Raw genomic sequence first — 25,919 nt, forward strand, 5'->3', positions numbered from 1 at the left:
GAAAGTGTAATATTCTTCTCTAAAATATAATGTGCTGTGGGAACAGGTTTCTTGGGGGGCTTCTGGAAGCCACCCTGTGTTTCAGTTCTGTGTAATAATCACCTCAAATGCAGCCAGGGATTAAAACCCAGATCCTTTATTGTTTCCTTCAAAATAGCCTGGTTAGCTTTCTTAGAGGCCTATCTCTCTCCTTGGTTCCAAGAGCTCTTGCCGCTAGTCCTTTGTCTCTTCCAAATTCAGCCTCTAGCTCCCTTTGAATCCAAAGCTTTCAGCCAGCACAAAGGTGGAAGTTGGAATGAAATCTGACTCTTCCTCCGAGAGTGGGCTTGTGGGCTTCTGACTTGTGAATCTCCCAAAGTCTCTAGTGGGCTTGTCCTTTCGTGGCTTCCTCCTTATATATGTTCTCTTAAAGGTGTGAACTCTAAAGGCATGAAAGGTGTGAACTCTAATGTGTGAACTAAATACATAAGCATTGTCTGTAGCAATTCCAGTGACTTAGCACCTTGTTTCAAGTTCTGGCCCATAACATCTCCTGCTTTCTTTTTGATTTAGAACATAAGGTGGTCATGACCTCCCTAACTTCTCAAGGAGGTGAGAACCCCCCAAAAGAAGGTGATCACGCCTTCCCTGACTGCTCACAAAAGGAATGAAAACAACATTAAAAGGAGGTGATCCTGCTCTCTCTGACATCTCAGGAAGGGAGATGAAAACACCAGAGGAAATGTGAAATCAAATCAGATTAGCGGGTTTCTGAAGGGGCTCACTTGAAACAGGTATACATAAATCCATCCATATGGGAGCTATTACACATAATTACATAAATTACATAAACACATAGCAATATAACACAGGCTAGTAGTGATGTTACAAATAACATTAATCAACATGAGGAATTATACATGTCCATAAGTCCTAGGAATAGTCCAAAAGGAATCTATTGTCCATTAGTTCATGTGCCAGGAATCCAATAATTCCTGCAAGTTTTGAAGTCCTGCAATAGTCTCATCAATAATTTTTCATCTCAAGGAATCCAATGATTCCTCCTGATTTTCAAGTCCTACAACTGTCTTTATCAACAGTTTTTCATCTCAAGGAACCCAATGATTTCTGCTGTTTTTGAAGTCTGCAACAGTCTTATCTTGTATTAGGGAATCCAATGATTGCTGCAAATTTTGTTCTTAAATCATCTCCTTTGTTTCAAGATTTTTCTCTTTTTCTGTCTCTCTCTGATGGAGAAGGTGAATATGGTTCGTTGGCACCCATCTGATTCCTTTTCCATCAGTAGAAATACAAGCAAACCCTCTCCCCCAAGCAGTTAACCTGTCTGGTCTCTTCCATTCACCACTTTCTGGATCTCTCCACATCATCTGGCGATTATCTAAAGATAGTGGAGCTACTCGCACTGGACACTGCACTTCCAGTGGATTATAAAACCTGTCTGCTGGAGCCAGTGCATCTTTATCAAAAATTAAAAAATAAATGGTATAGAGAACTAAATTTAGAAGTTCTCTAGAGTTACCCATGGCTCCCCTTTTCTTTTGTTTTTGGAGGAGTTCTTAATGTCTCTTTTTCTTCTCTATTCTATTGCCTGACCTTGAGGATTAAAAAGTATGACAGTGGTGTATCAAATGTTACACTGTGCACAAAAGTGTGCAAAATGTTTAGAAGCATATGCAAGTCCATTATCTGTTTTTATTGCTTGTGGTATGCTTGGATGAGAAATTCAGTGACTACTCGGGCTATTTCTTTTGCTGTTGGTATTGCAAAAGTAAATCCTGAAAAGGTGTCTACCACAACATCGATAAAAGACAGATAACCAAAAGATTTATAATGGGTCACATCCATTTGCCAGATTTCATTGGGTTTCAAACAACGAGGGGGTTCTTCCCTGGAGGGAGTGTAAAAGTGTGGAAAGGAAGGCAAGCTGTATAGGCTTTTACTATGCTCCTAGCTTCCTATTTTGTTATTCCAAATTGCAAATGTAAAGCTCAAGCAGCCTGATGGTATTTAGAATGAGATTCTTGGGCTTCCTGAAATAAAGGAGTACTGGCTAACATACTTAAAAGGCTATCTGCCTTTGAATTTCTATCAAAAATATGACCTGGAAGTCTACTATGTGAGTGGACATGCAAATAAATCTAACCTGGATGCTTTCTCACTTGCTCTTGAAGTTCCTTAAAGAGAAATAAATATTACAAGCTGCACATTTTATTTGGGCTGTGGAAATTCTTTGTACCACACCTACTGAATAGGCTGAATCAGATATTATATTTATATCTCCTGGATAATAAGAACTAGCATGATTTCATATAATTCATTCTGCTGAATGGACTGAAAAGAAGTTCTGACTACTCTCTTTATGGTTAAATCATGAGAGTATACAGCACAAATATGTTGTTTGGATGCATCTATAAAGATAGTTGATCCTTTAAGAGGAACCTTAGAAACCTTTTCTTCAAAAATCCAGTGCCAATTATGTAATAGTCTGGTTATCTTTAATGGACACCCATGTGCAAAATTTGGAGCTGTGGCCAACAAAATTTGCTACTCTGGGATGGTTTCACAGCATACATTAATTTGTGCATTATTATAACATGTGTATATTTTGTCAGGTCTTATCCCAGATAATTGTATTACTCGCTTAATAGCCTTTAATAAAATTCTAGCACAAGCACTGCATAAGGAGTAAGGATTTGTTCTGGTTGTGCTGGGAGGTTCACCCACTCTCTCACACTGTCTCCTTGATGAAGGATTGCTGTGGGTGCATCTTTTGTAGCAAAAACTTATATTTCCAAGGGTTTTTTGAGTGAGTCTTTCAACCACACTGGAAAAAGCCAGTTCAACTTCTCTCAAAGCCTCTTGCGCTTCTTTTCTAAGCTGGCGTGGTGAGTTTAAAGCACTGTCATTCCTTAAAATATCATATAGAGATTGAAATTGATTGGCAGTTAAGCCTAACACTGGATACACCCATTGGATATGTCCTATTAATTTTTGGAAATCATTTAAGATGTTCAACTTCTTTGTTCTTAAAGAAAACTTTTTGATCAATGATGGACAGAAGCAGCTACACCCAAAGAAAGAACACTGGGAAATGAATGTAAACTGTTTACATTTTTGTTTTTTCTTCCTGGATTATTTTTACCTTCTGAATCCAATTCTTCTTGTGCAACAAGAAAACTGTTCAGTTCTGCACACATATATTGTATTTAGGATATACTGTGACATATTTAACATGTATGGGACTGCTTGCCATCTGAGAGAGGGGATAGAGAGAGGGAGGGGAAAAGATGGAACAGAAATGAGTGCAAGGGATAATGTTGTAAATAATTACCCAGGAATGGGTTCTGTCAATAAAAAGTTATAATTATTAAAAAAAAGAAAGAAAGAAAGAAAGCTTTTGTACTGTAAGTGCCTTGGGATATACTTCATATCTTAAATATTGAAAAGGAGCATCCCTTTGAATTTTTTTCTGAAGTTATATGTAATTTGTAGTTTCTTAGTGTTTTTATGGCCTTTTGTAGACATGCTTCTAACATTTGTTCCTCAGGTGCACACCGCAAAATATAGTCCATATGCTGTAACAATATTACTTTTGGAAATGCTTTTCTTACTGGAGTAAGAGCAGCAGCAACATACATTGGACACATAGTAGGGCTGTTTTTCATTCCCTGTGGCAAAACTGTCCATTCATATTTTTTATAAGGCTCAGCCAAATTAATGCTGGGCACTGAAAAGGCAAATCTTTTCATATCCTCCTTATCTAGAGAGATAGAATAGAAACAATTCTTAATATTTATAACCCAAAGAGGCCATTCTCTAGGCAACTAAGTAGGAGAGATGGAAGTCCAGGCTGAAGAGTTCCCATAGTCTCCATTTGTTCATTTACTCTTCTTAAATCAGTCAACATCCTCCATTTTCCAGATTATTATTTTTTTTTTTTACAAGAAATACTGGGGAATTCCCAGGACTTAGAGAAGATTGAAAATGTCCTTGGTCAAGTTGCTCTTGCACTATATCTACTAAGGCCTGAATTTTATTGCTTGTTAAGGGCCACTGTTCTACCCATACCGGTGTATCAATTTTCCACTGAATAGGAACCAGTGAGAATCCAGGTAGACCTTCAACAGCAGCCCTACCTAAAAAGCCAAAGTACTCATTTGTAATCTTAATTGTTGTAAAATGTCTCTTCCCCACAGATTGATGGGGATTTTTTTCAACTATAAAAGAAGTAAAAACTCCTGTTTCACCTTCAAAAGTCCTTATCAAAGGGGTAGCACTAACTTCAGCTGCTATTGATCCTCCTACACCAGGCATGTAGGTGTCTGCCTTAATTTTGGCCAGTGACCGGGCCAGTTGGTACCTCTAATGACTATATGATCTGCACGCATGTCTACCAATCCTTCTAATGGTATGCCATTTATAGAGATAGTGAGCATAGGATGGTCAGCTGTAACTATCGCAGTCTAGAATATTCCTGGATTCTGCTTAGAGTCAGAATCTGGGCAACTATCACCAGATTGCTTATTAGGAGTCTGTATCAGTAAACTTGACGCTACTACTTTTCCTGGTTGATAAGTCACACATTGTTTACCTGTATTAGTGACTGGGATATTAGCTACACACTCTCCACTTTCCCACATCAGTGTATGGATGAACATTGTTTTGTAAGTACTCTCAGGTGGTGAAATGCTCAAAGTTACTCTGCCTGGAGGCAAGGGATCCATAGGCTATAGAGGAACAGATTTCACTTCTCTAGGGGATATCTTAGTAGTCCCTATTGCATCCAACTCTATTTTTCATAATTGCAATCCCCCTTTCCCCCCAATTGCTTCTTGACTGATAAATCATGTAATTTTTTTCTTCCATCTGATTGCCTTTTGGCTGATTGATCATGTAATCCCTTTCTGCTATCTGATTGCCTTTTGGGTGATTAATCATGCCTTAATATTGAATTTCTAAAGACTCTCTGGGTGTAAACTCAGCTGCCATCATGCCCCATCTGTCTTTTGTATGATATCTTGGAGCTGGGCCCTGCCTCTCATTTCCCTAGGTCAATCTACATTCTGACACCCAGTGAAAGTTCTTCTGGCATTTTGGACATAGAGTTTTAGGTCTTCTCTCAGTTTGTCCTCTCACTCTTATCTCTATATCTATACTGGGCTCTCACATGTCCAATCTTTCCACACTGAAAACATCGACAAGTTTCTCTACAAGTCCCTTGCCAACAGGGACCCTGTCTTCCCATGTTCATCATAGCCTGGGTATAATAAGCATTTGTGCCCACCGTGTCACAGCATCTTATGATCTCCTTTAAAGGAGCATCTGTGTGTAGTCCCCATATAATTCTTCTGCAAACATCATTAACATTTTCCTTAGCCAGATATCTGGTCATTATTTCTGTAGCTGCATTTTCTCCAATGGTTCTTGTGACAGCTGTTTGCAAACATCCCACAGAATGAGCAAAAAGTTCATTGGGACCTTGCTCTATTTTTGTGAAGACTTTACCTACATCTTTCTGTCTGGGGAGGGTATCCCAAGCTTTTATTGCAGCCTGAGAAATTTGCTCATACACTGTTATGGGATAATTAATCTGCTCTGAATTCTCTCCATATTGACCTTCACCTGCTAGTTCATAAAAAGTGATTTGTATGTTAACTCCTGTTTGCCTATTGTATCTGGCTTGAATCCAACATAATTCATGATACTCCGAAAGCCACAAGTTTTGTCCAGGTTCTAAACATGTCCTTGCTATGGACAATCACTCGGGGTTAGGATTTCATAAGACAAATTATCTAGTAACCTTTTAATGTAGCCCCCATAAAGAGTGCAACCTTTTTTCAAATCCTTGATTTTTTCCAAATCAAAAGGAGTGTATCGTCTCCTTTTTTGACCTGAAGAGTCAAGCTCTTCAATTACAGGGTATGCATGTATTGAAACAGATACATCCTGTCCTTCACTTTTTGCCTTAACCAGTGCCTTTTCTAATCTTGTCATAGGCTGCTTAATAGGTGGTTGATTGTGTTACTGCCTCTCCCCTTCCTCCTTCTCCCTCCACTCATGGTGAATTGAGGGAGGTAGGTCAGGGGATTGGGAATGATCTAATTTTTCCTGCTGTGAATTCTTATCTGATTGTTCATCTTTTTCGCCTAGTTTAGTTGGCACCTCCCCCACTGCTCTTTCTTTTTTTTCCTTATTCTAACACATATAATTTCCTAAAGCCAGTTGTATTAAATTATATGTATTAAGTGTGTCTTTGGAAATTGAGTCAGGTCCATTTTTATTGTAGAATTGAGAAAATTGCTCTCATACTAATTTCCACTTGTCTAGATCCAATTCTTTTCCCATACAGAACCAAGGAGATGTGTACTGTAGAGTTTCTAAAAATTCAGTGATCTGCTCCCAAATTATAATCAATCCTTGGCTTCTCATAACCCTGACAATACTCTCTACACATTTTCCTTGAAGAGAAACAGAAGGCTGTTTTCTAAACATCTGCCCCATTTTAGTTGAAATACTATTTTATCCTTTTAACAAAATTTCCTTGTTTATTTTTGTACTCACCCTAATTTCTGGGTCGAGGAGACTTTTCCACTGAATTAGGACTGTTGGGCGCCAAAATGTAATATTATTCTCTAAAATATAATGTTCTCTGGGAGCAGGTTTCTTGAGGGGCCTTTGTTTCAGTTCTGTGGAATAATCACCTCAAATGCAGCCAAAGATTAAAACCCAGATCCTTTATTGTTTCCTTCAAAATAGCCTGGTTAGCTTTCTTAGAGGCTTATCTCTCTCCTTGGTTCCAAGAGCTCTTGCCGCTAGTCCTTTGTCTCTTCCAGCTTCAGCCTCTAGCTCCCTCTGAATCCAAAGCCTCCAGCCAGCACAAAGGTGGAGGTAGGAATGAAATCTGACTCCTTCTCCGAGAGTGGGCTTGTGGGCTTCTGACTTGTGAATCTCCCAGTCTCTAGTGGGCTTGTCCTTTAGTAGGCTCCTCCTTATATATGCTCTCTTAAAGGTATGAACTCTAAAGGCATGAAAGGTGTGAACTCTAATGTGTGAACTAAATACATAAGCATAGAAGTTCTCTATCAGTTCCAGTGACTTAGCATCTTGTTTCAAGTTCTGGCCCATAACAAGAATGTGCTAAATAGAAGGAACCAGATACCTTAACTGCTTGGGGGAGAGGGTTTGCTTGCATCACTACAGATGGAGAAGGACTCAGATGGGTGCCAACAAGGCATATTTGCCTTGTCCTTTGGAGAGAGATGGAAGAGAGCCTTCCAAACGAAGAAGACCCAAGAACATCGGGTCGTTCAATCACTGACTGTACCCACCATTGCAAGAGCATGGCAATTATGGCAATTGACTCATGGACATCAACAATTGTTAATGAGACTGATCAGAACTTCAAAACCTTCAAGAATCATTGGAATCCCTGAGACGTGATAAGACTGTTGCAAGACTTCAAAATCTGCAGGAATCATTGTGTTCCTTAACACATGAAGCAATGGACAATAAATTGGTTTTGGACTATCTCTTGGGTGCTGAAGGAGGCCTATGTGTGATTGTTATTTACATACCCTCCTCGTTTACAATACCATGTTGGTTCATATTGTTTGTTATATCACTATTTGCATGTACAATTCATGTCTGTTACACCACATTGAGCCTGCACCAGCTGTGGGGAGAGTCATCACTTAGCCTGTATTATATTGCTACCGTGTTTCCCTGATAATAAGACACTGTCTTATTATTTTTTTGGACAGAAAAACACCAGAGGACTTATTTTCAGGGGAGAGCTTATTTTAATGAACATTGACAGCAATTTTAATAAACAGGTAAATGTGAACAAAAAAAGTACCTTTATTCAATAATGATCATGTCATCTTCTTCAACAACATCATCATAAGTGTCCGTACCCTGAATTCCATCCTGGATGTCTTGTGCCTCTATTTCCTTCAGAAGAAGTGGACCCAATCTGTCATATCCAGCAATATAGCTCTCTTTAAATGACCATGTCTTGTCCAGGTAACCTGCTCGTAGTGCCTTGACGACACAGCTGTCAGTAATTATCCCATGACTTCTTTACCCAAGTCACGACTTCTTGCAGACAGGGCTTCACAAAGTTTCCACGCTGATTTCTTTCCATTCTATTTTCAATGTAGTCATTGACTAACATGCGCAAATGGTCCTTGAATGGCTTGTTTATTGCAATATCAAGGGTCTGGAGATAGGCAGTCATTCCTGGAGGAATCATTACTTGATCTATTCTTCTCTCTGCAAGGAAGTTCTTCATTTCTTTAGCACAGTGAGTGCTGGCTGAGTTCTTCTTTTATCCTCCATCATGCCCCCTGAGTTTTTCTTTTATCCTCCATCATGCCCCTTTTATCTTCCATAATGTCCCCTCATTCCCGCTTACATACTGGATTTTTATGTTGTCCTGCCTCAGCTCTCCTCTGCGGCACTGCTCTCAATGGTGCCAGCAAGCAAATCACTGGGGAAGAACAGGATGCTTTGATCCAGCAGTGTTTCTACTGGGCTTATACCCCAAAGAGATACTAAAGAAGGGAAAGGGACCTGTATGTGCCAAAATGTTTGTGGCAGCCCTGTTTGTAGTGGCTAGAAGCTGGAAAATGAATGGATGCCCATCAATTGGAGAATGGTTGAGTAAATTGTGGTATATGAACGTTATGGAATATTATTGTTCTGTAAGGAATGACCAGCAGGATGAATACAGAGAGGACTGGCGAGACTTACATGAACTGATGCTAAGTGAAATGAGCAGAACCAGGAGATCATTATATACCTCATCAACGAGACTGTTTGAGGATGTATTCTGATGGAAGTGGATCTCTTTGATAAAGAGAGCTAATTCAGTTTCAATAGATCAAAGATGGACAGAAGCAGCTACACCCAAAGAAAGAACACTGGGAAATGAATATAAACTGCTTGCATTTTGTTTTTCTTCCCGGGGTTATTTATAACTTCTGAATTCAATTCTCCCTGTGCAACAAGAAAACGGTTTGGTTCTGCACACATATATTGTATCTAGAATATACTGTAACCTATTCAACATGTAAAGGACTGCTTGCCATCTGGGGGAGGGTGGGAGGGAGGGAGGGGAAAAATCGGAACAGAAGTGAATGCAAGGGATAATGCTATAAAAAATTATCCTGGTATGGGTTCTATCAATAAAAAGTTATTTAAAAAAAAAAAAAAAAGGAAGAACAGGATGACACGCTCACTGCTGCAGCTCTGATTGGATGCAGCTCGGAGCGCGGCATGCGTTTCACTGGGGGGGAGGGGGAGGACAGTGCAAACAGAGGGTACCATAATGTAGCGTGTAGCGCAGGGGATCACCTTCACTACAGTAGCAATCTCAATAGGTCTTATTTTAGGGGGAGGGCTTATTTTAGAGGAATCTTACACAGTAAGGGGAGGGCTTATTTTCGGGATAGGTCTTATTATCGGGGAAACACGGTATGTGCTTGTGTAATACCTCCCAATCTGATGTGTTAGAATCCTAGTGTTCACTTAATGGAATTGATACAATGCTTATTGGTTCACACCTTAGAGGGAGTCCTTACAAGGTGATAAGTCACTAATACTGATAGAAACAATGCTTGTATTCACACCTTTAGAGAGCTCATATAAGCAAGAAACTCTTAGGGTCAGAGAGCACTCTGGGAGGAAACCCATAATCCCATTGTCGGATCCCACAATCCCACTCTCGGAGAAGTGAGCTTCAGTGAGCCAGTCAAGTTAGTTCAGCTGAAAAGATTGAAAAATGAGCATCAAGTGAGTTCAGCAAGAAGCCCTCTCTCGGAGGCAAGACAGATTCATTCCATCTTCCACCTTTGTGCTGGCTGGAGGCTGAAGGGAGCAGAGGCAAAGGATTAGCGGCAAGAGCTCTTGGAACCAAGCAGAAAGATAGGCCTCTAAGAAAAACTAACCGGGCTATTTTGGAAGGAGAAAATAAACATTTGAACTTTTATCACCTAGCTGTGTTTGAAGTGATTATTGATCTTAACTGAAAGTAAGGCTGCCTCCAGAAAATCTCCCCGAGAAACCTACTCTTTCCCAGAGAGAACCATTATCTTAAAGAACAAGAACACCACACTGATGGATTTGTGTATACCTGTTTCTAATAAGACCCTTCAGCCCAGAAACCCACTAACAATATCTGGCTTAAATCCCCACTTCCCTTTGGTGTTTTTCATCTCCCTTCCTGAGAAGTCAGATAGGGTGTGATCATCTCCTTTTTAGTGCTTTCACCTCCCTTCCTGAGAAGTCAAAAGGGATGTGATCACTTTCTTTTTGGTGTTTTTACCTCCTTTCCTGAGAAGTCAGGGAGGGCTGACCATCTGTGTTCTAAAACAAAAGAAAGCAGGAGATGTAAAAGGCTGAAACTATGAAAAGGTATACTTGAATCAACACTTAAGGCTAATTGCCTATTTGATAACAATGACTCTGTTAACATATGGTTGCAAAAATAGCTCTTCTCACCATTGGTGCTGATTTGATGTTAAGATAATTGTAGGAAAGGACTAGAGGGTGAGGGGTGCTGGCAGGAGGAGGAGGAGAAAGTTGGAGATTCTGGACTCCAGAATCGAGAAGAGATCTTTGGCAAAACTCCTGGCAGTTGGCCTGCTTATTAACTCCTCCCACTAAAGACCAAGGTCTTTTATCCTTTCTCTGGCTAATCCTGAGGCCTCCAGGGAGGTAGTTTGAGCTTAACAAATTAGGAAAAGTAACATAGTTTGCAGGTATTATCCTAAATAGTACCAGAAAATGATTGTAAATTTAGTAGAAGGATCTTTTTTTTTTTTTAGTCTTGAATATACCAGATCCATTTAAAATTGAAGCCTCCTATGGGCTATATATTTTGCTAGAGCAAAGGTGGGGGAACATCTTGCCCAAGGGCCATATAAGGCCAGAGAAAAAGGTAAGAGCTAGGTACAGTCTTGAATTCTGTAAGTCAATAGTTTTGTATGGAATGTTATATCTAAAATATTAGATATGTAGTAAAAAAAAAACAAAAAACTAGAACATCCAATTCTTAATAGGCAATTCTAGATGGATAGTGAGGGTATGACCTCATCTCACCTGTTCAATAACTGAGTCCAGATAGGCAGACCCTTTTCAAAAGGGACATAGTGAGTGGTTATTTTGGGAAGCTTTAAATTCTAGAAGCCAAATGATCTGGTCACCCCCAAATGGCTATTAAAAACTCCTTAATTTGGTGTCTATGGATAGAAAGCTTCCCAAACAATCCCTACTGCATTCTAAGAGCTCAGAGAAAGTCTGCCCAGTGGCTCACTTTTGGTCTTCCAGGATTGTAAATTGTTTTAGGCACCCCTTGAAGAAAAAGAGTCTTGTCAGTAAATTGGTAAGTGGGGCTCATCAGGATACTTATGGAGAATGTGGGTTTTCCAAAACCCAGTACCTATTAAGCATATAGGCTTTTGTTTTTAGACTTTAGGGAAGTGAATATCAGTGACTTATTCTGTACTAAATAAACATTTGTGTTCTCTTTATACATTGTATTTTTCCAAATTTGACCAATGGGGCTAGTCCCTGGTTGTTTTTAGTTGTTCTTCCATTCCTCATTCCTTATATGAACCACCATCTCATATAGGGCTTCAATATGTGTTCTCATCTGGCTCCGGTCAGCATTAGATCACTGATGTTTTTACTGACTTTAGGAAGTTGAGTCTCTCTCAGGTCAAACTGGCAAAAAGAGTTCAGTTAGCTTCAAGAAAAATAAGGATATATTGCACCTTTCCCTAGTGAAGGTGAACTACTATTGATTAATCCCAACCACAAGAATAGAGAAAATGGTATGAGTAACATTGACAACCTCTTATTCAATATTTAGCCCATTCTACTGATGAAGTCATAATTAGCTGCAGCTATAGGCAGGATAACTTTATTCACCTTTATGTTTACTCTAAGCTTCCAGCTGCCATTTGTCTATTCATAACAGGGAATTGATATAAATGAATTCTAGATTTGATGATCATTGAGGAAATCTTTCACATAGTCCTTTCTCTCTCCTTACCCACTTTTTTTGGCTATTAACTATGAGAAAGCAACTACACAGATTTTTCTTTGGCTCTATACATAACTGCCCTAGAGATGGAAAAAAAGGACCCGTATGGATACCAACCCCAAGAAGTCATGTCATCTCTTGCCTCAATGGCCTATCCTCCACAGTTCCCTATGGAAATTGATCTTATTGAGAGTTCCTGGGTATGACTATACCCTGGCTGCCAATGTCTAACACTTTATTATCCAAGTGGAGCAGAAAAGTTAAACTTGTGTTGGGCTGAAAAGCCTCTCAGTAAATATCATATTTTTACTAACACTGTCACTAGGCTGTCAATTGATCATCTCCCTATGTAATGTCCTAAATAAATTTCCACCTTCTACAAGAAATATTTCCTACTTATCCTGTATATAGCCTACTTTGCATAAATTTGCTTGTAGTGGCTATCTTTAGACAGTAAAATCCTTGAAGGTAAGAATTATCTTTTGTCTCAGTACAGTGCCAGGAACACGAGTTTTTCTCTGATACAAACAATACAAAGGTTATATTTACCAAATTTTAATTAAGAAATTAAAATTGACTTAAATTTCTTTTAATTCTTCCATTATGAGGAAACATTAAAATGATCGAATATTTATTCAACTTCAAGAATAGAAGACAAAATGGGAATATAGTATATTTCTTTTGGTAGAAGACAGAAAAGAAATAGTCTATAGTCAAGACTATACAATAGTTAAAAGAACTATTTAAATCTTCATCAAACATATATCATTCAATTTATACTCTTTACACTTCCAATCCTAGAAAAGGCAGCATATTTTAAGCAAATTGATTTTTACACTGTGGCTCAAGTCTAAAGGCTCTTGTTTCATTCAACTAGAGTAAATATTTTGTTTTTTTTCCATAAATTAATTTTCAAAATATCAGATTGTTATATAATTCTTACTAAAATCGAATTTTTATAAAATTTCATGTGGGTACAACATTGCTACTGTTCATTTAAATGCAAAATTTAAGTAAAACCAACTTCTATTTTAGGGATAATAGGATTCTCAGGGTCAAATTAAAATTAGTGTCCTAATTTATATCATCAAATTAAGATAAACCTTTGTTTGGAAGTATTGGAGGATGACTTTTTCATTTGCCCAACATACAGGGAATACTTTGACCGTTTATGATCATATTACCATATTACCACTTAACCCATTACAATTTAGTTGCATAGTATTTACCTTTTAAGAAATTCAAAATGTCACCAAAGAATGAAGGAAGCCAGGTGGCAAGTATTGACTTATTCTATAATTTAGGATATGAAGTTATAAAGTTTAGCCTACCAAGGTTACATAGTAAAATAAAGATGAAGTAGGGACTAGGATTTACTTTCCCCAAGTCCACTGTCATGCTAATTGGCACAGCTTCTTAACAATTTTTTAAAAAAAGATTTCTATTGGTTACCCAATTAAAAATATACCCATAGGTTGAAAGTTCAACCTTTTCATTGGCTATAACCATAGTCAACCATACAAAAAAATTTAGCCCCATGTACAATGACACACAGTACTCATTCTTCTGTGTGCCCAGCTACAAATATGTTCTTGTGCTTTCAGATATTTTTAGGAATAAGATGATTTTTATTTGAATATGTTAAGACTGAGAAACTTAAAAGGATATTTTTCCAAGTGAAAAAAAGAAACAGATGCAAATCTTGATTTTGAATATTTTTTAAAGTTAATATCAATTTCCTCTTTTTGAAAATTTTTCCCCCAAGTTAAAGAACATTATTCAATGAAAGCTGCACTATCATATCAATATAAAAGATTAGATTCTGGTTACAACTAAGAATGACAAGAAAAACATCAGAATATATTTTAAAATGGAAAGGAAATGTTTTGAAAGAAAATAGATCATAATTTTCCCCATAGGAAGGAAGTTGTCTTTCTATTATAGGATCTACAAAGTGATTTAAACTAAAGACAGACAGAAAGCTGATGATTTATCCTCTTAAGGGCTTTGGCTCATGAATACTTATAGGGATAAAAATAAAAGAGGAATTTATATGACAAAAAAATTAAGTCCTGTATCTCCTATGTTCTATTTTTAAAAGAAAGATTTTAAACTAATTAGTAAAACATTTGCAAGGAGGTTCAAACTTTAAATGAAAGCCACTCATTTGGACTAGTTAGTTTTTAGTTAAAATTCAGGAAATATAGGATTGATCAACAAATCACTATTTCTAGCCCCAAAGCTGACTAAAAGCTTCCTTCATCCCTCTTCCTATTAGGTTTCTCTTTAAATTAAAGCACTCTTTTTGAATTATTTAAGAGCACATTGTGGTTAAAGTAAGACCATGTATGATTGTTTCATACAATTTGTCAAAGAAGCTAGAAATCCAGAGTAGTTTTTCTCAAAAGCACATGAAGCACCAGCAGCATATTGGTTTTTTTCTCTCTTACGGTGTCCTGAAAAATTGATAGAAAGCCAAGTTTGATTTCCGGCAAAGATTGTTTTTAAACCAGTTAAGTGTATTGTCCAGCTGAGCTATTAGTGATTAAGTAATTCTCACTGTCAAGATTTCCCTAAGGTAATGCCTAAATTTTTAATTTAAATATTTTATCTTGTTTCTATTAGCTTTATCCCCTTGCCAAATAAGCTCTACTCAGTTCCACTATGCTAAATGCTTTCTCAAGTGTATCTTTTAATAGGCAGCTACAACTGATTGCTTCATGCTTAGGTTACTTTTTAATCAAATTAACTTCCTATTTCTTTTCCTCTAAAACATTCTAATCTCATGTAATTAGACATCTATAAATTTCCTTTGATTTTATATTCTAATGGTGAAGCCTAAACACTATATAGTCTGTTAAATGTACATTCACCTAAGTCAAAGGAGTCCCTTTGATATTCCATTCTTTGAATCTACCAAATCCCTCCTCTATGCCTGCCTCCTTCACTACCATAACCATATCAAAACATTTTATTACTACTTCCTAAATTTCTTCTTACTGAAGTACATATAAGGGAAAAATACAAAATGTATCAGGATGGATCAGTCTATTTCTTGTTATTTTTTGTTGCAGATGACCTTCATGGCTACTGATATGACTGTAAACTTATGTTCCACATTTATTAGTACCATAGAGATACTGAAAGAACAGCAAAATCACAGAAAATATATCATAACATAGTTTAAATATTATGAGGCTACTCAGAAGATGACTTCTTTATAAATACTAATTTTTACTCATTACAAAAGAGTTGACAGAATTAGATTCTGTTTCTTTACAAAAGTATCCATACTTTTTTCCCCCTCTTTGGCAACTCTTCAATTAGGTAAATCTGTTCTGATAAGTTTTTAAAAGAAAAATTATTAAAATAATAATTGTTTCACAGAAACAGAAATTTTCATTATCAAATTCTGATAAGTTGGGGATGGTAAGGGGACTTTTCCCCTGGTAATAAAAAAGGAGCAGCAATTTGCTTTCTCTCCTGTCTTTCCCTTCTCAAAAGTGAATTTTTATAAGTGTGTTAGTTAAACAGGGTAAGATTTTTGTATGTTGAAAAAAGATTCATAATACAGATAGATAATATAATGTCCAATATTTTTCTACACTTTCAAAGCAATTTGCATTTGGATGGCTCTATCTTGACAGTAAATTTATATATCTTGGTATTTAAACTGATTTCTGGCCTTATCACTTTAAGATCACTTGAGCTTATTATTTTAAAAAGTAATTGTTCATTTCAAGGAAAAATCTTTGTGCAGGGATTTTTGCCCAACTAAAGATCACTAGTTACAAGGTATCTTAAAAGGTTAAACAATTTTTTGGTTTCTGACTTTACGGTAATCAAAGATTTTTATTTTGAAGTTATCATTCTGTACCATGCAGTATTAGTGTTCCTAGTGAAAGGGTAAAATAAATAAATGTTATTCCTAAAAATAAATAACATTGATTATGGATCAATATTTGTTACTTTTTAGTTATTTCTGGAATAAATTTCTTTGACCTCAGGAGTTAGTCAATAAAAAAATTTTTTTAAAGCCACAAATAAGGAAATAGTGCATAAATTAGCATAGCAAAACCAATAAATGCAAAATGTTAACTAATTGGAAGACAAATAAGGAATTATGTATGTGCATATTGAAATCTAAATAAAAATAATTTCTCAATCTTTAACTGGAAATATTGTTTGATAGGATATTTCTCTTCAACTCTGAATCAAATGCTATATATAAACTACTTCCTAATCTTGGAATAATAGATTCAAAATATTATCAACATATACCATCATAGTTCTGATTTACTAATGCCTTAAAGTGGGTTAAAATTAGTGACTATGGTTGTAGAAATGGTTTTTTGGTTGTTCCCTTTCCTTGTCCAAAGCCACATTAAAGTCAATTTTGAAGACAAGAACAATTTTATTTGGAATGTGCAAATCACTTTTTTTTCTTTTAAAATACCAAACATAATAGCACCATGATGATTATTACCCTGCTACCTAATTATCAAAACTTGGACTTGAATCCAAAATAATGAAATGAAAATAATAGAAAATGAATTTGATATATATATATTGATATATTATTTGGTCCCCAGTATAAAATTTGTGGCAGTTACGTGAATAAAATCTAGCAAGAAATAATAGATCTAGGGTATTCTCTAATGAGGCTTTATAGGAACAATTCCTAAATGAATATGGTCCCAAATCTTAGATGTTACAGAATAAAAAAAGAATTACCTGCTAAAAGTCAAAGGAGTCATTGTAAAATTACTGCAGTACTATGTGACTATAGATATTAGACTTTCTAATGAGTAAGTAATGATCTCTTATTACTTCACTGAGAACACTTAGAAAATGACTTCTTCAAGTACACTAAATGGTACTATTATATCTAAAATAGTAAAAAATACCTCTAAAATAGAATTTTTTTTTTTTTTTTGCTTCATCCTCACTGGCAGAATAAAGCTCATTCAGTTTTTAAATCTCTAATACGCAGTTCTTTCAAATTAACCTCTAAAAATTAAAATACTGCATGAGTTTTATTCTTAAATAAAAGGCTTCTATCTAGAAAGTAATGGCAGAGTGAGAAAGACACTAGGGAATTGATGATGAAATTCTTAGTAAAGAACAGACTGGAAACTATGCAGACACTTGCTGTGTAAGCTTCTTATGCTATCAGATATATCATTTAATCTACAGTTAAGTTTTCTGTCATCTTTAATACCATTATTAATAAATTATGAATATATAAGGTCTGCTATGTTAGTCTGAAACATGGTATAAATATTAAAAGGATAGTCCCATATTACTGGAAGAATGGAGAAGCACTACTAGAAAAACTATTTTACATCAAGGAATAGTCATGTTAGGATTAGATTAACAAAGAATTATACTTTTTATGGTGGACATTGACTTAATATTAAAGAAATGTGTAAAATAAAGACACTCCATTTTTAATTTGTCATTTATAGGATGATTTTTAACATCTTTGTAGTTATGTAAATTAAAAATTTTAAAATAAAATTTAAAGTCCAAAGAATAACTGCTACAAGGTACCTCAGAAGACCTATTTTTCTTAAAGTCCATGAAGTCTTAGTGGATAATATTAAAATAAGTATTTATCACCAGCCCTCCCAAAAAAGTATCTGAAAATAAAGATTAGGGTTCAAGTTAATTTGAATTTTGCCTCACAAAAAATTTCAAAATGGTAAAAAGAAAATAAAATTTAGAAAAGCCATGAAAGAGCTTTTATGTAATCAGTCAGTTAAATACCATTAATCCTCCTGGCATTATTGTTCTGGTACATCAATCCTGAGTACTCTAACTTTTGATTTATAGTGATATTCCTTTAGATATAATTTCACAGATGAAGGAATTGGGAGGGTATCAATGCCATCATAGGTTGTACAGTTACAAATAACTGTCCTGCATATGTGCTGAAGGGAAAAGGGGAAAGTCCGATTTAAAGGAGTAGATAAAAGTGGTTCAAAGAACATACAAGAGCTTGGGTCTTTATAATGTTCTAAAAGTCCAGTGATATCAGGAGAATGGAATACACAAGGGTCATGTGCATCAAAGCTAAAGTTGTGATTCCATTGTTCAATCCTAGCATGAAGAGAACGACTATAGCGTCTAAAACTAACAGAGAATAAATAATCTTCTTGTGCTGAGTCACGAAGTAAAAAAGTTCCCTCTGGTTTTCCTTCCAGTAATGCCTCAGCTGCATATTTGTCCATTACTCCCCAATAACATGGATTGTTATTGATCTGAAGGAGATCTGGAACAAGACAGTGAACATAATCTATCTGAGTGTGATATTTAGGAGGCATTTCCAATTGCAGCATTTCATCATCAGTTTCCCATTTTGATTTGTTTCTTTTCCTAGAACTTGTGCAAAATGTTAAAATTTCATCATCTGAATCCATATCACTATCTTCTATACTGGTATTAGATGCCAGGTTCATTACAGAAGCTGTCTTTGGAGCATAATGTGAATGGTTGTCAGTAGTTGTGTCACATGGCTGAACCTGAGTATGTGAAAAAGAGTTTACACTTTCTTCCCTGATAGCTCTTTCCTTCAGTTGGATATCCCTCATATCACTTTCAGATAAGTCTGTGCTTTTGCAGTTATCTGATTTTGGAGTTAGAGGGGCAGTGTGTTGTTTAATTAAATGCCAACGAAAGGCCAGCTCTGACTGAGGCGGGAAAGGACACTTATCTAACATGAGTTCGCTGATAAGAATTTTTCTTTTTGATGGGAGCACTGAAGAGTGTCGACTGCTACAATTTTTTATGGGAAAGCACTGCCCCATAGCATCTTGCAATTTTTGCTTAAGAGACCGGCCCAAGAATCTGTGCCCACATGAATGATCTAAATCCAACTCAATGGACGAACAGCTGTGCTTCCTTTCTGGGCTCCCTACGGGGATGTCAACTTTCTCTGTGGCAACTGGTGTGTCAGTCTCAGAAGAGTGCTCATTCTTTTTGGACCAAGAGAGCTTTTTCCCACTCCACACATAGCCATCTTTTCTGTCTGCACTTCTACTCCGACTGGTTTTGGGTCTTACATCTACATTTTTAATATTATTTTCTGCCATTTTTTCAGACTAATATCCACAAGTCCAGGCGTTATATATGCTGATTTTTCAGGCTTTCAAGGAGGAAGTTTCTTCTAGGTCCTTTATGGAAGTATCTAGAAAAACAAACAAAAATGTTTATCAACCATTTATTATACATTTATCAGAGTTTATGTTAAATCCCAACTTTTGGTAAAAAAAAAAGTTGTGAAAAACACAGTTTTGTAATTTGAACATAGCAGGTACTCAGTAAGTTAATGAATTATCATTGATAAATAAAGATAGATATAGAACGGGGAATTAATGTACAGGTAGTTGCAGGATCTTTTTGTTCTTGCCATTATACAAATTGTTTTTAATCACAAACTGATAACTTCAGAGAATGATGTAGCTGAGCAATAGCCAAACTCTTCTATTTTCAGCCACAATGTAAATGATGAAAATTCAAATATTTTCTACTTATATAATATGTATATTCAATGTTTCTCCATTTAAAACCTATATTAGGAGACTCTGGAAAAGGTAGTAACAGGCAACTTTTTTATGCAGTGGTCTGGTCATATCTTTCCTCTGCTCAAAAATCTTGAGTAGCTCTTCCTGTGGTCTATTTAGTGAAGTTCAAATATCTTTATGAGAAATACTCAAAGCTAAATTTCCACAAGATGTTGCAATTCAAGGTAATATAAGAAAACTATCACTATTGACCAACCAGCTTTCAGAAGAAGGAACTACTCTAACCACAAAGTCCTGATAAAGGGGGAGTAGGCTAGAAACTGGCTTGAATAGGCCAGAGTCAATGACCAGGAGAAAGCTTTTATTCATTGCACTTGCTTAATAAGGCTCACTGCATCTTACCTGACACACCCTTGAGGTTAGTTGCCATCTTTGAATATGGGATGCATGACCAGGGAGGAGGAACATGTCTAGGAGCAAGATATAAGAGGTGGATGAGGAAGCCTGTAAATTGGAAAGGCTCTGACGAACCACAACTCTGAAGGAAGAGTAAAACTTATCCATTTTAGATCAGCATATGAACTCATATGGAGTTTTTATACCATTTCTTCAGCAATGTATCAAAAGTTTTAAGTATTTTACTCATCCTATAGTTCATTTACTATCCCCCTTTTTTTGGATTCAAAAAGTTATTTATTAACAAGAGGGGGGCTCATCCGGGATGACATCATTGGAATGAGGTTGGCCACACCCTCAGAACAGAGCAGGCACCCCAGCTGAGTTTGGAGGCTTTGTTGTTTGTGCAGTGGCTTCTCCATTCTGACAGAGAAGAACTAAGAAATTCAACATTCCAAAAACTTGAATCAGCAAATGATAAGTAAATGAATGACCAAGGATCATGTGAGTTGATATACTGAACAAAGGCAAGAAAATTATTCGCAGAAAGTATTGTTTTTGTTGATCCAGGGTTCTCTCAGAATGAGTCAATGGATCAGGCTTAGGAATGGAAGGATCCCTTATCTCTGGGAATCATTTAGTCTGGGTTAACTAAACTCTAGCTAATAGACTTGATATAGAGATGGGAGTGATTCAAAGATACCTAAGATATGGAAGGGACTCAAGGAATCTTTCCTGGGAAAGTTCATAGAAGCAGTCTGATGGGGAAGGGTATGATGGTACTGGATAAGGAAAATCCTAAGAAAAAGGATTTAAAATATTCAAGCTTTTTCTTATCTCTTTTTCTAGTATTCTCCCCTCCTTTGGGATAGTGGAAAAAGGTCATGGTAATGGAGCAAGTTGTTTTCTTTCCAAAGGACTTACTCCTGGGATGTCTCGTCAGACACTGGGAATTATTTGGCAAAAAAAAAAAAATAAAAAATCTGTGTGGTCCTGGTACAATCCTGGATTCTAGAAAACAATGCCTGAGAAAAGATCTCTAATTTACAATATGATCTTGCAACTGTACTTTGCAAATACTTTAATTTGTATTTGTTTTATCATTTTGTCTGTCTGTACAGAAGTGTTGACAAAATGTCTAATGATGTTTCTGTTGCGTTTGTGTTGTAAGATTCTGTTATCCTGAAAGATTTTAAATACAGCCAGAAAGAAAAACTAAGAGCTGCAGTTAGAAAGAGCACTAGGAAAAGATTTATTAATATTCCTAATTACCACCTTAAAAAGGAAAAAAATCTGACTTCTTTTTTGTGGATTCATTTAGCACTTGTCAAGTTAGAAATAAAGTTAGTTAATTAAAGTTGTAGAACTGCTTAAAAACATTTTTGGCAGATTTGGGTGGAGGGTGGGGAGAAGTAGTGGTGTTTGAGATTAATCATTAAGTTGTCTAGCAATTCTCTGCAGAATTTAAGCAAAAGTGGCTATTTTATAGAAAGCTTAATTTTTTTTTTAAAGCAATTGATAAGATTGAAGATTTCAAAGGAAAGAAAATCTTTCTTTTAGGCCCATCATCCCCACTCCCTACTACAAGGATAGGCAAATGGAATGGAAAGAGAAAGGAAATATATTCAGTTCAGTGAAGATGATAAAAGCAAGTGGAAAAGAGTAGGACAAGTATCAAATCAAAGTGAGAAAGAAATGAAACATGAAGTTTTAAAGAAACTTAATTCAAAGTCCACTAAAGGGATATGTAAATAGAAAGGTTAAGTGAGAAAGTTTAAACATGTAGAGAACTTAGGAACTTTTAGAAAAAGGGAAAAGCAGAAAAACTCTGGTCAGCAAGGAGCCTGTAACTTCCTTATCAGCTCAGGTTTGTGGAACCATGCTAGGAAGAAACTCAAGGTAAAAGCCCATCTGGAGCAAAACTGGCACTTAACCTGGCTTTACAAAAGATAAAAGGTTTGTGTGACTTGGGAAGACAAGTAAGAGATGATTGAATTTGAGTGGAACATCTAAGTTAGAATTTAGGGGATCTCACAAACTAAAGTACTGGTTAATTTTAAAATAGTTTTTAAACTGATGTATGTGTTAAAAGCGGAAACTTAATTATACATCATATGAGACTTCTATCCATTTTTGTGATAAGATTTTGTTCTACGTGAATTTTAAGAATTGTTTTTGTTTTCTTCCTTAACTAAAAGGGAAACGTTTAAGATAAAAAAGGGGGAAGCCTCCTGAAAACTCCTAGAGGTGTAATGCTTGGGATAAGAAAATTCTGTAACACTTGAATCCATTACTGAATGATGAGACTTAGGAATTACTGATAAGTAATGGGTTCTTTCTGAGATTTTAGAACCCAGATTTAATTTGTTATCCAATAAACTGAATGTTATTAGAATATAAACTGAAAAACTTAAAAGGTAATGTAAAGCTTATCAGCCTCTTTAAACCAGTAAATGTAAATTAGAAAATTAGGTATTTCTATCTTTGCTTATGAGTTAAGAGAAAAATTATGGCTAATGCTAAAAAAAATTCTGAGAAGAATAAAGAATAACTCTAAGTTATTTGAAGTTACTGTCATTATGTTAAACCCTAAAATTGGTAATTACTGTGTGTGAAACAAGAGGGATGAGGTGAAAGCCTTATCAGTTCACTTTCAAGTAAAAGGTGTACAGCACCTTTTTTCCCCCTTCAGAGTCGGGGGAGGTATATCAAAGAGCACAGCTAAGGACAATTGAAGTAAACAGGCTGGAATAGCAAGCTCAGTCCATTCTCTGGGATCTTTGTTGATTCCCCTTAATTTGAAAGCCTACTTTTTTCTTGAAATCATCTTGTGATCAAGAAGTTGAATAAATAAATATATATTCACTACTGGGAAAAGAGCTTATTTGGGTTTTAGTTTCCAAACCAGGACTGGGTAACTGAAAATCTGAGTTTGTTATATAGAAATGATTTCCAATGACTGCCTTTTATATCAGAATGAATTTAAACTCAAGAAGAAGAAAATAAATTTCAAAAAGATCAAAGCTGTTAAGTGAAACCTCTATGTATGTATGTGAGGTTTAGTAAACTTTTATCATTGTGATAAAATAATATGGCTAATTTAATTGGTTATATTGAGTCATTTTAAAGCTATTTTCATTGTTTAAAGGTACTCTGAGAATAGTAGCTTATGTTTTTGTCCCTTTTGAACATGGCTAATAACTGAACATGTTTTGCCATAGACAAAATTTGGCTTTTAAAAAATACAATTCAGAACTTTCATATTTCTATAATCTGAGTTTTTGGTTATTGAACATCTTAAAGCAAAATGATTTAAATAATGTTGAAGTTAAAACCATATACTTCGATATCAAGATAAGCTGTGAATTTTCTGGGATGAATCTCTTAATGTAAGATGATAGTCAATATTTATTTAGAATATGTGTTTCTTGAGAGCTAAACTCACCCAAAGATTTGAAAAATGAAACTTGCTATCTGAGATGAAATCTCTTTGGGAATATAACTGATATATTTGGATATATTTTGAATTCAGATATAATTGTTTGATGGACCAGCAAGTCAGTAATCCACCATCTGAGAGAAATATGCCACAAGGTACTCAGATAAAAGTGATCCTGAATTGTTACAGATGGAGATCTGTATCTGAACTGGAAGGACAACTTTGGCCTCTGCGTAAGATGGGATCCTTCTGATTCAGTCTCCCAGTTGTGTTCCTTTGAATAATAATGATTCCCACCTAATTATTCCTGAGTCTGGCTATAAGGTGGGACTATTAGTGCAAGACTGGTTGTCACTTGTGACTTAGCTTTAGTCAAACAGAAGTAGAAGTTGAGAACTGTTTTCTCCTGTTAAAATCATGCCTCTGATTTTTTCTTCTTACAGCAAATTTCTATAATCAGAGCAAGTGGTCAGTAGAAGCCATGAGAACTATTAAAGTATGTATAGTCACAATATCCTAAATAAATAAGTAAATGAATATTTGGCCTCATTATCTAATCTGCAGCTGGATGCATATGTTAGTATGAAAAATATGTTTCAAAATGGTGTGAGAATATTTAAATATTGATACAACTGTCTGTAGGACCTATTCATCCATCTATTGATTAACTAAACTAAAGCTGAAATTTATTTTGTATAGTTTGGAGAAGATAATTTTAGTGTAGTTTTCTTAAAGGAATGTAATAGGATATCTTGTGTTAAATCATCAAAAAAATCAATTTTATTCAAGTTTGTTACTAATGTAGGAATAATTGTTCTGTGGCACAGACATGTTTTCTTATGATAATTTATTTGATATGCACAGATCAAGTCATAGGAAATTGGCATGCTGATGAAGCCACTTCATATATAGCAGTCTCTTGTGGACTGGTCTATTCCAAACTACCTAACTTCTGCTTGTTAGGTTTGTTTTCCTTTAGGTTTTGGCTAATTACAGCAACTTCAGGGATCTGATTCAGAATCCACTGGATGCTGCTCTTGACCCATCCTCAGGCTCAGTACCCCTTAAAATTGGGACCCTGTAGAATGACTCAACTCTATACTCCTTTCCAGTTTGAAGTAGCTACAATTCCCGTGAAAAACAAATCTCTGACCCTTGTCCCCAGAATATCATCTTCCCAAAAGATATAAAGGAAGAACGATGACAAGTTGGAAATGAGGATCTACTTAGAGCTGTGTAACTAGCTAAGGAATGTGGAATATATTATTGTTTTATTATCCTCCTGTTTGGATCAAGTTTACTGAATTCCTTTGTTAAATCTTAGTCCTTGAAAGTTACAAATTTTTAGTTTAAAGGGAAAATGTTAAATGAGAATATTTACTTTTGAGGAAGATCAAAATATAAATGAGGAAATATGAGATGATATTAAAAGGTTTGAAGAAGAAGCTGCAGAAAAGATGTGGAAACCAAATCTTTATTAAAAAGAAATGAGTAATGTAAGATATCACTACCAACTAATGAGTTTTCAGAAGATGAAACCAGCCTAACCACAAAGTCCTGATAAAGGGGGCAAGCTAGAAATTGGCTTAAATCAGCCAGGATCGATGATTAGAAGAAGACTTTTCTTCATTGCACTTGCTTAATAAGGCTTATTGCATATTACCCGACACACTCCAGGGGTGGAATTAGTTGCCATATTTGAACATGAGATATATGACCAAGGAAGGAAACATGTCTAGGAGCAATATATAAGGGATGGTTGAGGAAGCTTGTACACTGGAATGGCTCTGACCAATCAGAAATCTAAAGGGAAGAGTAGGACTAACTTTAAAAGTATTGCTTGTTCTCCTTTCTATGTGAATTTTTATGTGAACTCATATGGAGTTTTTATACCCACTTCTGCAGAAGTATATTAAAAGTTTAAATTACTTCATTCATCCTGAGATTGTATGTGTTTGTGTTTATGTGAGTGTGTATGTGTTCCAGAATGTCATTTATAACATCTTTTGTCTAGAATTCAAGGCCTTCCACTATTTGGCATCAGCTTATTCTTTCTTATTCTTTATTATAGCCCTATAAACATTCCAAAATTCCAGCTAAAATCGAATTATTTTTTATCTCCAAAATATTATTTCTATACTTTTGCTTAGGTTATTTACTATACCTACAAAGTCTTCTCTCTGAATTCTCTACCCATTCTCCTTCTCTGAACCCTCATGTTCTTCAATGTCTCTCTCAGATTTTACCTTGTACAGTTGAGTAATTTTCTAATGCATGCATCAAGAATTATTATTAATTATAATTATCTATGTATTATTTCCTTCTAGCTCTATGATAGCAAGTCCTATATCTTATCTAAATTTTCTATCTCCACTAAATACCTAGTATGATATTCTGCAGTATGAACTTAATAATCTGACTTGATGAAGGCAAGCAAACTGCAGAAATTTTACTGGAGTAAGAAATAAAGTAGCAGAACTAGAAAATACCAAAGCAAAGAAAATTAAAAAAA

At 35.7% G+C, this 25,919-nt stretch overlaps 1 protein-coding gene across 2 annotated transcripts in view; it reads right to left on the reverse strand.

Moving 5' to 3' along the window:
• Positions 1–7,776: 7,776 nt before the first annotated feature.
• The window catches only part of SOCS4 (suppressor of cytokine signaling 4), a 39,650-nt gene continuing 21,507 nt past the window's right edge, over positions 7,777–25,919 (reverse strand). The window contains exons 2-3 of one of the 2 annotated variants that reach the window (XM_051978094.1): positions 19,975–20,042; positions 7,777–19,235 (exon numbers count right to left, since the gene is read on the reverse strand). In XM_051978094.1, the coding sequence (XP_051834054.1) occupies positions 17,833–19,140 (1,308 nt within the window). In that variant the 5' untranslated portion in view covers positions 19,141–19,235; positions 19,975–20,042 and the 3' untranslated portion in view covers positions 7,777–17,832. The remainder of the gene's footprint in view (positions 19,236–19,974; positions 20,043–25,919) is intronic. The other variant, XM_051978093.1, reaches the window with a different exon arrangement.

This window comes from Antechinus flavipes, chromosome 2 (genome assembly GCF_016432865.1).
Source record: "Antechinus flavipes isolate AdamAnt ecotype Samford, QLD, Australia chromosome 2, AdamAnt_v2, whole genome shotgun sequence".
Taxonomy (NCBI): domain Eukaryota; kingdom Metazoa; phylum Chordata; class Mammalia; order Dasyuromorphia; family Dasyuridae; genus Antechinus; species Antechinus flavipes.